This window comes from Dryas octopetala, chromosome 2, assembly GCF_963921425.1.
Source record: "Dryas octopetala chromosome 2, drDryOcto1.1, whole genome shotgun sequence".
Taxonomy (NCBI): Eukaryota; Viridiplantae; Streptophyta; class Magnoliopsida; order Rosales; family Rosaceae; genus Dryas; species Dryas octopetala.
In genome coordinates, this window is record NC_141367.1 from 18463106 (window position 1) to 18478913 (window position 15808).

The following is a 15808-nucleotide window of genomic DNA, read 5'->3' on the forward strand; positions in this document are numbered from 1 at the left end:
TCCCAACTAACACAAATTACACAATGTAATCATGGAAGAAAAAAGTAACCATTTTTCTTTTTTGGGGGGGGGGGGGGGGGGGTTTGGGGTTAAATTGGCAAACATCACTTGTACACACGTTGGTCAACTCTAATAGAACAATGATATCTAAAACATTTTACAACAATCTCAATTTGATGGAGCTAAACAAATCTAGTGTCGCTAAAAAAATCAGCCCATTGCAGGTAATGTTTTCCCAAAATTTTCCAATGGTAAAAGGGAAACTTACATTATCCTTTTCTCTCAATCTCTTGTTGGACTGAGGATCCAGACCACTCATATCTACATTGATGAGACCTAAATGTACCATTTTTGAGCAACCCAACTATAAGTTTCTCAAGTCCTCTAGCTCTTGGACTAGGCCTCAAAATATCAGCATCTCCCCAAACTGAGCATGTGCCATTTCCAAACTCACCTAAACACCAGCCACCAGGCGCAACTTCTCCCTTACCACGCTTTAAAATTTCTCCATCTATGCGGTTAAGCATTGGATCATTTATTGGGAATCCTGTGGCAAAGGCAGCTCCATGCTGAATCATAACATCAAAATCATCGGAACTGAGTGGCTGGGGCTTCTCTTTAGGGGGTGTGTCAACTTTAGCATATAGTAAGTTGTGGTTTATGACAGTTTTATTGAACTGACGGGAGTTGCAAAGAACGGTAGGGAAGTAGTTGGAAAGGGATGAAGGTGTGTTTGAGAAATACATCAATAGAGTCCTTGGAAGGTTGTCAATACCAACAACACAAAACTCAATAAAATTACGACTTAGAATCATAAAAGAAGAACCTGCACAAAAAATGATAATAGGAAGTTAGTTTGACAATTTTTGGATTTGTCCCAAGACAGTGCTACTACTAAAAGTTTCTGAAATGAAGCTTATTACATAAGGAAAACGACAAAATTTGAGCAAGTTTTGCATAACAATGACCAACCAACAGTTAGGCATGCGCTATCATTACAGTTTCTATCAACAAAATAGTCATGTAAATTTCAGGATAGTTTAAGGGCATCATGGTAGCCACAACTGGTACATATCGATTAGTCCATGGTATCAGTCCCAAAGGCTATCAGAGTTACTAGTCAATAAATGGCAATCATTGTAGCCATTGCAGTATAGGCAAGTAATTCCGAATCTATCCAAGTCTAAATTAGGTGAAAAACTGATATGTAACTTATATAGCTCTTGTGACAGCACTATAAATTTAAGTTTGAAAATATTGCATCAACCACATTGGTTATATTGCATGTGTGGTGTTGTTCACTTCAAAACTTCATCAGGGTCCAAAATTAGGTCACTCTATTCTTCTTTATTGTGATGCACAAATAAAGTTAGTCATGTGTGTGTGTGTGTTTGTGAAAATCATTCCCATAATGAGTAATTTTGTCATACTAATTCCCAATCATCTCCATAGTTAGAGACATGTGCTAAAAGGCACTTCACCCATAATGACATAAGGTGCCAAGCAATGCTCTTTATTGCAAAATGACAATGCCTTATATCCCCTCCAACCTAAAAAAAGAAGAAAAATTAACAATATCTAGAACCTCTTAATGCTAATTTGAACATCTAGATCAATGAATTTGAAATTTAATTTATAATAAATGAATGAAACTTAAAGGGCTTAGCAAAAGTAGTAAATGCAAACAAGCATATGTGTATATGAGTGATTTTATACAGGTTGGATTGTGCCTCTGCATGCATGGTGTCTCTAATTGGAGAGGAATAGTAGAGCATTTGATCGGGAAGGCAGGAGAATCACCAACTCAATGTTTTGAATTCTCATTGTCCTTATAGTGCACTACTTGTTGGCAACTAAACAGCCAAACTGAATAATCCCTAGCATCCTCTGCCCCTGACGCTATGGATGGGAAAGTTGTAATCAGTAAATCCAAATTTTCGTTCTGAACTCAAAGTTAAACGAGCAAGTTATCTAACTTTGAGTTGGCAAAATCACTTAGTTGGACAGGAAATTGCAGAGGTTTATACAAACACTAGGTCCTTAAAGCATCTCCAGATTATCCACCACCATTAAGCAATCACAAACGGCCACTTGGTCGGTGTTCCATAATTGGGTTCTTTCGTTACCAAGATTACTTTTGATCCTAAACTACCAAACAAACTCCCCTCAACATTATTGGCTCCAAAAACAAAGTGCAACAAAAAGGCAAAAGGAAACATTGTTTTCTTTTCTTTTCTTGGTCTCCAGCTCTTGCAATGCAAGCACCAGTTTGATAACCACATCGGAAGCTCAAGGGTAAAGATTACTTCAATCCAATCGCCGCATGAAGTGCCCCATGGCCAAATTGAAAGTATTCTTGAACCAGTAGTTAAGTACTTAAGTCAACCAACATTATATGCCACGAAGCTCTTGGGTCCTTTTTATGTCTCACTACATCAATGATACATAAAGATCCAGCAGTGCGACTGCTGCTCTAGCCTAATCATACAATTCAACAAGCTCACACCACTTTACAGTTTTTTCATTTGTAACACCGTTTGGATTCCAAATTTAGATGTGCTTTAAATTGACCGAATTATACTACTAATTAATGGAAGTATGATAGATGACTATAATGTGACATAAGCAGTTGTAGCTTAAACTAACTCACAGGCAATCAAATTTTTATAGTACAATTTCCGCTTTCGTAATTGAAATAAAGAACTGAAACTAAGCAAAACTAACCAACAAACAAAACACAAAACTGCACCTGTGAACAACCGGTAAGCATTAGGCAAGACCCTTTTCTGTGTAACATAGAACATCTCACTTTTCTCAGAAAGATAAAGCCCCGGATCAACAATTAATGGTCTCAGTCTCTTAGACCTGTAGCAGCAAACACATTCAAACCTTAAAAAAATCATTTACAGCATCAACCACAAAATTCAAATACCAATAACATAAACTTGAAACCAATAAATCAGAAAAGCAAATGACCGTACTCTCTCCAACCAATATAACTTGAATGGTTCACAAAGTTTAGATCTTTGGGCAGGAATGAGAAAATGTGAAGAAGATCTACAGAACCCAGAAAAAGAAAAAAAAAAAAAAACCATATGAAAAAACGATCATAAACGCAAAATTACACACAAAATACAAATCAGTAACAATTATTCAAATTGAAATGCAACAACATCCATACCATCTTGTGTCAAAAGTGGGTAATCATCAACACTGAGGCTAATGAACCAGTCCCAATTCTGCGACAACCGGAGCAGAATCGAAGCTCCATGAAGCGTGAAGGAGATAGCAGAAGACCCTTTTGGGTACACAAAATCGGCCTTACCAATGACATGGACGTTCTGGGCAGCTCTGAAAATGGGCACTGATTGGACTGTGAGGGCCAGCTGGTCACGGTCATGCTGAGAAGCGAAGCGGTCAAGGTGGAGAAGGTAGTGGTTTCTGGGGTGGTAAGTGGCGTAGAGGAGCCGGAGGATCCGACCCAGGTCGCCTTTTGACCCGGACAAGAGGTAGGCTATGGAGGGAGGGGTGGGATCTGAGGAGTTGTTGTCGTGGTAGATGATGCGGTGGGTTTGGCGGGTCGGGAAGAGATATGGGTCGGGTGGGAAATGGAGAGAGGAAGGGGAGAATGATGAGGAGGAGGAGGAGGAGGAGGAGGAGAAGAGGGTGAGGAAGAGGATGAGGGCAAAAAGGGAAGAGACGAGGATGAGTGAGAGGACGGTCTTGGGGTCTCTGCTGGTAGTGGTGGTGGGTGTGGAGAGAAATGAAGGTGGTGATGGTGGTGGCTGGTTTGAGTTTTGCATTGCTTCTTTCTTGGACTGTGAGTCTGTGACTCAGCGTGTGTGTGTGTGTGTGGGTGTGAGTGTGGTAGTTGATGGTTTGATGACGTTGGGGTTTGGTTTTTCTTCTACGTCAAGCTTTGCTTGTCGTTTGAGTTAGAAACTTAGAATATCTTTCCACCCATTAACTGATCAAATCATTGGTTTGGTTCAGTTTTTACGCGAATTTATTAGTCCAAAATCCAAATCAAACTGTTATTTGTATATTCTTTCTTATTTTTTTAGATTTAAAGGAATGAGAATCAAATTTAAATACAAAGGAATAAACTCTACGACCCTTCTAACTAAATTCGCCAATTATAGCCACTATTTGTAGTTTCATGAACAATTTAAACTATGTGTAAACCGTCTAAATCGAATTAAATCAAATAAGTTCATTTTAGTATCACCGTACTCATTGCATGTTCTTTTCCTCTTAATCCTCCCATCGTTATTCCTTTTCAATCTCAATCTCCCTTTAGTTAATGCATCCCTCTCCTTTTATCTCTTTCCAACTTCTATCTATCTTCTTCTTTAGTTTCTTCATATCATCTTTCTTTGCCCATTCTTCCCAATCTGCTCAAACCGAAAATGAAAGAATTAGTTTTTGCAACCTAATAAATGATTTGGTCAGTTTTGATTTGAGAAAAATCCAAGTCGATTACATTGGTTTGATTTGAGGGTTTGACAAAAATTGAACAATTCCAAACCATGTTTACCCTTAGAAAGTTAAGAACTCTAGTGAGTTAGTTAATCTATGTGAGACATTTTAGCAAAAGTGATCGCATGAGTAACACAAGACCATTTTTTTTCTTTAATTATAAAAGGGATCAAAGAGGATGGAAACTGGAAAAAGGGGAATTCAAACACGTTGCCACTCATTTTATTTTTTATACAGTAGAAATCTGAAGGAAAAAAAAAAAAACCAATTTATCATGGTCTGCCAGTACCACCAAAACTCTTGTTTATTCCACAACAAAAACATGATATGAGTTTAAATTCCATTTTCACATACATTGGAGATAAATTGGAGATATGATTTATCAAACCTAGAAATTTAACTTGATTACTCACTAAAAAAAGAAGATATGATTTGATGAATAGAGCATGTATTCTCAATATTAAAATTACAAAAAAAGTTAGTTCTGACAATCAATTTATTATGCACTATCAAGTAAAATCAAATTCTTGTTTTTATTCGATAATATGATTTCATTTTCATTTCACATAATAATAAAGAAATTTAAACTGAAAAGTGTGTGATTACACTATTCTTTGTTCCATTCATAGCAAATATCGTATCTATTAGTATCAGAGTTGAACGTGCATGGACCATTCGGTGCTATACTCCAAAAACACTCATTACACTTGTTTTGGTCTCTTTTTGCTACGTATATATCGAAATAGTGAGATGTACCTCCTCAACCGAAACTGCAATAGTATTGTGTAGTCTTCCAAATGTTAGGTCGAAATTTAAAGTCAAAGGATTGATACATGGAGATCACTTGGACACCGAGATCATCGTCTTTAGATTTACAATGAAGTGTAAGTTTTGCACCCAAATCATTAATGATTTTAACATGCGCTTTCTGTGGAACAATTCCTGCATCAGACATAGTTAGAAACAATACCAGCACCAATAGAAGTATAGTACATTTCTAATGAACAAAATCATATTTCTTGTTTGAAGTTTCCCTTGGTATGAGAACACTAGGGTAGGTGGGACAACATTAGAGTGCATCATGTTCTCTTATATACTAAGTTTCCAATGGGCTAATAATGAGGTTCGTGGAGCGTTATAACAATTTTCTTGGAATAAAAGGAAGTTAATTATAAGAGAAAATGAAGAATAGATTTGCTTGCTCAACATTCCATAGTAATATTTTTAAAAATATAAAAGATTTGTATGGTGTACATTGCCATATAAGTAGCGAATACTGATATTCTTACCACATTTCTTATACCACATTCTTATACCATCTCACGTGTCATTACTTTATTGGACAAAGTTTTTCTTTTTCTTTTTGGGTTTTTATTTTTATTTTTTAATATCCAATGTATGAATGCCATGTAAGTTGCCACATAAGGTGGTATGAAATTATGGTATAAAAATGTGGTATATCTAGCACTACTGATAAGTAGCCAAGTTTTTTGGGTAATTAATATGATGAAGATTTTCTTTTACACACATATTGGTTGTCATTAAAATTAAGAAGGAAAAAAAGTACAAGGTCCAACCTAAATACAATGTGCAAATTATACAAACCGAAATAAAATGTACAAAATTGAATATAGTGTAAAAGGAAACTAATTATAAGAGAAAATAAAAATAGATTTGCTTGCTCAACAATCCATAGTAATGTTTCTATAAATGTAAAGATTTGTATTGGTTTACATTGTTATATAAGTAGCCAAATATTTTTATAATATGAACAATGATGAAGATTCCTTTTATTTTTTATTAGATGATGAAACTTTCCTTTTACACACATATTGGTTGTCATTAAAATTAAGGCATAAATTCAATTTAGACATATAACTATATAAGCTATTTCAACGGGGTCCATGAACTTTAAAATATTTCAAATATACACCTGATCTATTATCTAAATTGAAAAATGAATTTATGTCCATTGATTCGTTGAGAGATCAGTTAAATGACAGCTTGATTTTTGCTGACCGAGATTACTTGGCGACGTGGCGCTATCTCAGCAAATATTTCCTGCCAAATGAGCGACACAGGCTCACAATTTAATAATAATAGAGAGAGAGAGAGAGAGAGTTTGTGGGCCCGTGTCAGGGGTTAGGTGGACCCGTGTCGCTCATTGCCCGCCAAATGAGCGACACAAGTCCACCTAACCCCTAATACGGCCACAAACTCATCATCTCTTTTTTGCTCATTGAACACAAGTGAGGGATTTATATTCGAATTTGGGGGAAAACATGATGTTTTTTGGAGACTAAATGGTCAGGAGAGCGTTCGACGAACGAGAAAGAGGTGATGGGTGTGTGGGCCCGTGTCAAGTGGACATGTGTTGCTAATTTGGCGGGAAATGTATGCTGAGTTGGTGCCACGTCGCCAATTAATCCCCGTTAGCAAAAGTCAAGCTGACATTTAACTGATCTCAATAAATTGATGGACGGAATTTCATTTTTCAATTTACATAATAAATCATGTGTATATTTGAAATATTTGAAAGTTCGTGGACCCCGTTGAAAGAGCATATATAGTTATGTGTCTAAATTGAATTTATGCTTAAAATCAAAGAACAAATTACACGTAGATACCTCAAGTTTACCCTATATTTCAACTTGGTACCTCAACTTTCATTTCGTGACAACCACATACCTCCGTTAGTTTTTCCATCTGAGAGCCCGTGAACCGCCTACGTGGCACGCTGACGTGGCTTTAAAAAATGCCACGTAAATAAAAAAATAATAAAAAAATCAATAAACTTTTAAAAATGAAAAAACAAAACAAAAAAGATTAAAAAATAAAAAAACAAACAAAAATCCAACACAGCCTTCCTTCCGCAGCCCGTAGCCTGAAGCCCGCAACCCGCAGCCCCCCCAACCCGAGCAACCCCTTCCTCCCCACCCAGCAGCCTAACAGCTCCCCTTCATCGTCGTCTGATCTTCTCGAAGAAGTCGTCGGAGAAGCTCCGACTTCCGCAGCCACCCCAACCCACAACCTTCCACTCCCTCCCAGCCACCCACCCCTCTGCCGAGATCCAATCTCATAGCGACCTCAACGACCCAGTCCATCATCTTCTCCTCCTTCCCCATCGACTCCAACAGCTCTGTCAAGATCGCGACAGCTCCATCATCTCCTCCTCATTCCCCATCTCGCAGCGCTGGGAGATCCGATGCCATTGGAGATGAGAAAATGAGGTTGAGGGAGGGAATATGGGTGGCTGGGGGGCGTAAGGGGGATGGGCTTAGATTGGGTCCGATAATGCATGTGATGTTGGGGTTGATCTCAGTCTGGGGTGGATCTCGGGTGGTGACTGGTGGTTTTGGGGTATAGTTCGACAGCGGAATGGTGGTTTACTATTGATTTGTGTTGATTTTTTTTTTTTTGCAGGTGAGGGGTTGCCGTCGGTGGTGGGTTCGGCGGCGGGGTGGGTGGCTAGGAGGGAGGGGAGGGTTGTGGGTTGGGGCTGAATCTGGGTTTGGTTTTTTTATTTGCAGGTGAGGGTGGAGATGGTGGGGAGGGAGGTGGGCTGCAGGTTGGGGGTGAACTTGCAGAATTTTTTTTTGTTTTTTTTCAATTATTTCATTTTTAAAAGTTTATTTCATTTTTTATTTACATGACATTTTTTAAAGTCACGTTAGAGTGCCACGTAGGCGGTTAACGGGCTCTCAGACGAAAAAACTAACGGAAGTATGTGGTTGTCACAGAATGAAAGTTGAGATACCAACTTGCAACTTTTTAAACTTTAGATACCAATTTAAAATATAGTGTAAACTTGAGGTACCTAAGCGTATTTTGCTCAAAATTAAACTTTCTTATATTTTCCGCTCTTTAGTTTTATACTCACTTACTCAGTCTTACTCAGTAAGTCAGTTTATTGATCAAAATTGATTAAGAATAAGAAAGTTTTTTTTTTTTTTTTGGTCAGAAAGTTTATTAATTAAGAATAAGAAAGTTTATTTCTTTCTCCATCGTCCATACCTAACATCCAAACCAGCGCTCGGCACTCGTCAGTCAAAGAGAGCATGGAAACCAAGTCCAACTACAATGAAGAAGAAGAAGAAGCAGAGGCAGCCACGTGGGGCCGGAGATCATGGGCCCTACTATCCACCCTCCGAGCCCAATCACCACTCATCCAATGCATCACGAACTTTGTGTCAATGGATCTGATGGCCAACACTCTCTTGGCCGCGGGTGCATCACCCGCCATGCTACACACCTTAGAAGAACTCCCGCACTTCACCCCCCAGGTCCACGCGCTCTGCATCAACGTCGGCACACTCTCCGCCGACTGGCTACCGGCTATGAAGCTCGCCGCCCAACTGGCGTGCAAGTCCGGTAAGCCTTGGGTTCTCGACCCAGTTGCCGCAGGCGCTTCCGGTTTCCGGTTGAAGGCTTGTTTGGAGCTTGTGGAGCTTAAGCCGACTGTTATTAGGGGAAATGGGTCTGAGATTATTGCGCTCGCCAATGCTTCTGTGGGACCCACTAAGGTAAAGCTCTTTGCATTCTTACAAAATTGTATGCTTTTGATTTCATGATATGAAGATGTTGTTCTGTTCTCTGAACGTTTGTTTTTTAATGGAACTATGTTTTGCAAGCAGAAAGTTTTGTTTTTTGTTCTAAAATTATTCGATTTATTTTTGTTGCCTTACAATTAAAAGCAGAAAAAATAAATAACCCATTAATTAAATTAAAAAAAAGACTGAATGAGTCAGGTTTTTAGGTATATTAAAAAGTTTCATTGGTATGAAATCAGGTATTTCAAATGTTAATTTAAGCCAAGCTTTTGGCTTTATATTGTTGGCATAGATAATGGTTTCATTTTCATTGAATATCCAAAAAGGTGACTTTGTTTTTTTATTTATTTTAATGTTTTGTCCTTTTTGCAGACCAAAGTAATCATACATGAGTTTTTAATTTCATAAATTAATTTTGGTTTTAAGGGTGTAGACAGTTCCCATGAATCAAGAGATGCAGTGGAGTCAGCAAAGACATTGGCTCAAGCCAGTGGTGCCATAGTTGCAGTTTCTGGAGCTGTTGACATTGTTACAGATGGGAAGAGAGTAGTTGGTGCTCATAATGGGGTTGCCATGATGACAAAGATTACAGCAACTGGATGTTCAGTCACTGCCCTCATTGCTGCCTTTGTTGCTGTTGATCAATCCCATGTACTGGAAGCTACAGCTTCGGCATTATCCATATTTGGGGTTGCCGGCGAGATGGGAATGAAAATGGCAAATGGTCCAGCTTCATTGCGGATGCACTTGATAGATTCACTCCATGGGCTTGATGAAGCAGGTGTGCTTTCTCATGTTAAAATCACCGGCTTGTCGTGAAAGATGAGGTGTATGTGTGGTATGTTTTTTTTGGCCATGTATATGTGGTATGTTAGTTACAATTGGACCTCTTTTTGTGTAGAGTTCTCATATATTGAGCAATTACATGCATGATGAATAGCATATACTGTACTTTTTTCTTGGAAGCAGAGTCCCTGAATCGTTTACTGGAAAATACAATAGTAATGGGAAGCATTTCCTTGTATAGTATTTTAAACTTAACTTTGTTTTGCTTGTGACTTTTTATCCCCTGCATTTTAAACTTTTCCTTTGTAATATAAAGAAACAGTCTCCACATATTCAATGATAGTTTGGAAGCAAAAATCTGGTAATGCATTCAAGTTGTGAGCCATTTGGAATGAGTCTTAGAAAGATCTAATGTGCCTTTTATGTTTATGAATCTTCTATTATTTAACGAGTCCTTTGGGATTCTGTTTGAAGCTTGTAAATAAATACAAATCAGATTTTGATGAATGAAAGTAAGTGTTGTTGAAAAGCTTGCTGCCTTGAAGGACGCTTTGATATTTCCATCAATACTTCTCATGTTTCTTCTTTTTATCATTTTTCTCGATCTTTCTAATTTCTCTGCAATTACTGCAACTCTAATCCTTCTTCTTCTCTTCTCTAGAGTTGTTTTGATTACTAAAATTCTGACTCATACAGTATCATAATCATAGGTACCACCCACCTTGCGTTGTCTTACATTAAATACTCTTATGAGTTTGTTGCTATAGAGAAAACATTGTTGTTTAAATATCACATTGGCATAGTTTTTTTTTTTTTGGGTGAAAATAGTTTTTGTTATTCACTAATAAGTTACTGGTCATCAGCAATAAAAGTAGCTCTTACATTTGTTTATATCCTATCTCATATGTGAGCAGAGAACTTGTTCTTTTATATCTTTAATACTCTAGCAACCTGGTCTGGTCCATTAGGTTGTACAGATGGTCTGGTCTATTAGGCTGTACAGAATTGGGTTGTGCCTTTCTTGTTTTGTAAGATCAATATTGAGAGGATAACTTTTGCCAAGCTTTCTTAGGTCTTCGTTTGAATATCAATCTCATTTTTGTCAATGTAGAACAATAAGGGGTCAGATGCCTAATTGCCTATATCATACAGTTTCTTCATACCAGTGTCATCATATCTCTCTGCAATCACCCCTGAGGACAATAAGGTGTGTTTCCAAGCCCAAAGTTTAGTCTAGAGTTGAGGTTGTGACTGCAGCCTGTTATGTAACCTAAGATTAACTCATGAGTATGAAGTCATTAAAACACCCTGGTAGGAAGATTATACCTAATTAATGATAGGGAAAAAATCACAGGTTTAAATTAATGTGAGACATTTCATGCAAAAAAAAAAAAAGGACTTCTCGTGCAATTTTTACTAGTATGGTGGCTGTGATTAGTAGTAATACATCTTGCTTGATATAGTAATGGTGTACTATAACATTTGTTATGATTATGATTAGGAGTATTTGATTTGAATTTGTTCCTTCCCTTTTAGTGGTGGGGAGATCAGTTGACAAGATATCCCTTTCATTAGGCATTACCTTATTTTAGCAAAACACACTTTTAATACACAAGACAGGATTACAACTGAGAGATACTCCAGAACTGTAGCTAATACAGTGTCAGACGCTGTAAAAATCACATTGACATTCACACAAACGGACCAGACATTCTTAGTACTTTAAGTGGACTGTAATCCTCAGCAATGTTTCTGCACCATCTGTTGCTTGTTGACCTGGAGGAATCAGTGGTCGCACCTCTGCAATTCCTTTGGCATTCTTAAACTTTCCTGTCCCACCAGTCACTGACAATTGTGATTTGGTACTCTTAATCTTGTACACTCCAAAGAAGTTGAGGTTATCATTGTACTCCCCTCCTTCAATCATAGCAGTGAATGCCATCAGCTGACTTGTTCCATCTGCGGAGCTTGCCACATAAACTCCTTGAGCTTTCCCAATATTTTGTGACCCCAAATCAGGACTAGAGGTCAGTATATCATCAATGACAGTGATTGTCCCAAAGCCTAGTCCCAATCCATCTGCTGCTAGTTGGGTCGCAGTATTGCCATTATTTTGACCATTAGGATTTCCTGCAAAAGCAGTACCAGATAAGCCAGTTCCTAGTGGGAGACCGGTGGCGCCATTTACAGTTGGGATGACACCATTGGCATTAGGGACAGCCACCCCACCACTTGGAGGAAGGAACCCTATCGGCTTTGCAAAGGGTACTTGACTGTTGTAGATGTTACCTAGCAAGCCAGTGATTGGCCTAGCTGTAGGGCTACTGCCTCCAAGAATGTCATGCATGTATATTTCAAGAACCGGTTCTTCGCCAGCTGCTGCAGGACCAACTGCAGCCACAACTGTTGCTGTGTGCATACTTGCAATTAGCAGCACAATGAAAATAGATGGAAATGTCTGCTTGAACATCCTGAAATTTGGTATCCAAGGCTTAAGAATTGAATGCTGAAGTTTTCTTGCTGAAGTACGCTGTTGTTAATTGATGCTGCTCTTAATATAGAGGAGATGGCCTCATGGAGTGGTTAGGTGGACTCAAAACTCAGGAGGTGAAGTTGTTGGATTTATATTATTTGAAAGGAAGTTTAATTTGTTTTAGGTGAATTAGCTATTGATCACAGATCATACAGAAGTGGGTTTGTTGTATCATTGGTTCCACAAGACATTTTCTGTAATCAAATGAACTGATCGTCATAGCAGATGACTGCATGCAGCTGAATTACTTTTTGGTTAATATCAGCAGTAGTTTTGTGCTTATGATATAATGTTGAATGTTTTTTTTTTTTTTCCTGAAATTTAGTTACCATTGCGTATATGAGTATATCAAACATGTATGCACCAGCAATCATCTCAAATCTTGTATCTTTACCTTCCTTTTTTTTTTAAAAAAATATTAATTAAAAATTTAAAAGAACTATACAACAAACCCTCTATAACAACCCAAACCTAATGTATCAAACACACTTTTTAAAGCCACTAATGGTATACCAAGGCCAAGACTGGGTCACTCCCTATTAATATAAGTCTACTAGTCTCCGAGTAAGCATGTTTTAGCAGATAGCCAAACATTGGATAAAGATGAAACAAGACATTGAACATGAACCACACCTGCTGAGTCACTGACTAGGAGTATAGGAATTAGGAGAGATCACCTTAATTGTCTATTCCTTTACCAAACAAAACAAGGTGGCGCCAACTGTTCCAGCTCCAACAAACAAGAGAAGAGAGACGAAACGTAAAGAAAAAGTATTATGCCCAAAAAAGCATTCACCCTCCACCAAGGCAAGGCACCTCAATATTCTTATGTTATTATTAAAGTAGAGGAAGACTCGAAGTGGCAGTACTTCTAGCTCTAGCTGTCTACCAAACCCAATTGGGATTTATAGGTGGTTGTATGTAAATTTCAATGAGCTTTTTACTTTAGAGTTATGTACGTTTTTGCTAGAAATGGGTTTTGCTCAATGCTCACTTTGGATTTTCAGGTGACTCATGTGAGCTTTCGGCCAGTGGAAAGTAGACATGAAGTAATAACTGATCACTTGACATGTTCCTCTCAAATTTAAAAGAAACTGAACACTTACTCTGCCCCACTACCATCCCTCACTTACTCTGCAATCTCAGTATGCACAGCTTTGTTTCAACCCTCTCGATCGCTTCAAGGCTCCATACTTTCCACCACCTTCCTTCTGCAATCTTATCCCTTTTATCCCTTCTGGGTTCTCTTTATTTTCAGTTGTCTCGTTTGGTTCCTCATATAACGTAAAAGAAAAATGCTTTTCATTTTTGAATGTACAATTCTTCACTTGTGGGATCCAATAAGAAAATCAAATCAGCATGAAAATACAAAAGCTCAAAGCTCAAAGCTCAAAGCTCAAAATCTACAATTTAATTTTCTTTGAGAGAATCTTATTCTTGTGAAAACAAACATTAGGAATCTGGGAGCTAATGCATTTTAATGGTTGTCTGTCTCTGTTTTCCTTGTCAGTAGAATATGGATATTGGCTCTGATTTAATGGTTGTCGTTCTCCATCAGAATCTGTCTCACGGAATAGTAGAGGAACTGTCTTCACTTCCCTGAACTCGCTGCCATTGTTTAGATGCTCATTCTCCAACCTGTTTGATAAGATATAGCAAATTAAGAATAGCTTCTCAATTTTTTGTATTGTATCAAACAGGCCAGCGAGTGACCATCTACACAATGTCAGAAAGTTTAGGATAAAATGAGAATGAAAGTTAGTTTCAGGGTATTTGCACAAATAACTAAATAAGCCTTTTATTTATTTACCAATTCAATGCCTCATCATTTTGTCCTTCTACAAGGACCTTACAAAGACAAATCAAGACCCAGTCCCCAAAAACAAAAGAAGAAGCCAATTCGAACTCGTTGGAAAACTAATTTATAGAATTTGAATTCATTTTTTAACCTTTAAATTAATTATTTTAAGCATCAAAATGACATAAATTTTTTTCCATAATTAAGATTTTTTATTATTGAAATTGTAGAAATAATAATAGGATTGTTCCATCATACACCAAACACGAGACAATATTGATTATCTAGTTTCTTAGTCAGATATTGCAACAAACAAAGGATGTGATTGTTAACATAGGTATCAGGTATGTGTCTCAATTTTCATATTTCTATCCAAAACTTTTGTCAAATGTAATGAGAGTGTAGTCAAGACTGTCAAGTTGAATGTGGTTGTTATGTGAAAGCCTACACAAACTACATGAAGTGATGAAGCCATGAGGATTGCATCATCTTTGGAAGCAGTAAAGTATCTTGTATGCCATTACCAAATCCAACTAGAAAAAACAGAGAATACCATTATATATTATGACAAAATTAGAACTGAGGAACAAATTGGAATTTGAAAAACTGCAGCAATTGACAGGAAAACTGCATCCACATTCTTTGGATATCATGCAAACAAATCAAACTTTTTATGTTAAATTTCCACATCATGTCAGTAGCTCAAATGGACAATGATCCTCAGCAATGTCTCTGCACCATCTGTGACATGTTGACCAGGAGGTATGAGTGATCTAACCTCTGCAAACCCACTTGCACTCTTGAATTTTCCAGTCCCTCCTGTCACTGACAAATGTGACATGGGGCTTCCAATCTTGAATATGCCATAAAAGTTAAGGGTATCCCCATATTCACCTCCTTCAATCATGGCTGTGAATGCCATCATCTGTGTAGTCCCATCTGCTGAACTTGCCACATAAACCCCTTGTGCCTTCCCAATTGTCTGGGACCCCAACTCAGGTGCTGTGGTCAGAATGTCATCAATGACAGTGATGGTCCCAAAGCCCAGGCCCAGCCCATCAGGGCCCAACTGGGTCTGGGCCTGACCATTATTGGGTTTCCCTGAAAATGTAGTGCCAGACAAGCCAGTTCCCAGTGGGATGCCATTGATGCCATTGACAGTTGGAATGGCACCATTGGCATTGGGAATGGCAACCCCACCTTGCGGGGGAAGAAACCCAATTGGCCTCGCAAAGGGCACTTGGCCTCCATAGATGTTGCCTAGCAAGCCAGTGATGGGCCTAGCTGTGGGGTTGCTGCCCCCTAGAATGTCATGCATGTACATCTCAAGAACTGGTTCATGTCCACTGGCCCTGACAGGGTCAACTGCTGCCTTGACCACCACTACATGCACTGAGGCAATTAGCATGGCAAGGAAAATGGAAGCTGATGATGATTGCTTGAACATCTTGAAGTATCTCTTGATGGGGTTTGAGGATTTTAAAGAATGGAAGTGTTTTAAGTGAGTGTTGATTAATTGGACAATGGCTCTCGCTTTTATATAGATAGTAGAAATATCAATGAGATGGAGTTGTTCTAAACATTAGAAGGTGATGACTGATGAAAGTAATTGTTTAAGCTAAAAAGCATGCAATGATCAGTGCTTGGGAGGTGATGTATATG

General features: G+C 38.1%; 3 protein-coding genes and 1 pseudogene across 3 annotated transcripts; 1 reads left to right on the forward strand and 3 right to left on the reverse strand.

The window, feature by feature from the left end:
* Positions 1-123: 123 nt before the first annotated feature.
* On the reverse strand, positions 124-3841 carry LOC147293686 (Core-2/I-branching beta-1,6-N-acetylglucosaminyltransferase family protein). Its single transcript, XM_086231797.1, has 4 exons — positions 3182-3841; positions 2982-3057; positions 2750-2865; positions 124-826 (listed from the first exon to the last, which is right to left on the reverse strand). The coding sequence occupies exons 1-4, from the start codon at positions 3801-3803 to the stop codon at positions 270-272; spliced, it is 1371 nt and encodes a 456-aa protein (XP_086087923.1). The 5' UTR covers positions 3804-3841; the 3' UTR covers positions 124-269.
* Positions 3842-8467: 4626 nt separating this feature from the next.
* Positions 8468-10321, forward strand: LOC147293687 (hydroxyethylthiazole kinase family protein). Its single transcript, XM_086231801.1, has 2 exons — positions 8468-9002; positions 9456-10321. Exons 1-2 carry the CDS (start codon positions 8538-8540, stop codon positions 9846-9848), a joined length of 858 nt encoding a protein of 285 aa, XP_086087927.1. The 5' UTR covers positions 8468-8537; the 3' UTR covers positions 9849-10321.
* Positions 10322-10916: 595 nt separating this feature from the next.
* LOC147293688 (dirigent protein 18 pseudogene) lies at positions 10917-12285 on the reverse strand (annotated as a pseudogene).
* A 2555-nt stretch (positions 12286-14840) lies between these two features.
* LOC147293689 (dirigent protein 18-like) lies at positions 14841-15593 on the reverse strand. The gene has a single exon (XM_086234094.1). It carries the CDS (start codon positions 15591-15593, stop codon positions 14841-14843), a length of 753 nt encoding a protein of 250 aa, XP_086090220.1.
* Positions 15594-15808: the final 215 nt, after the last annotated feature.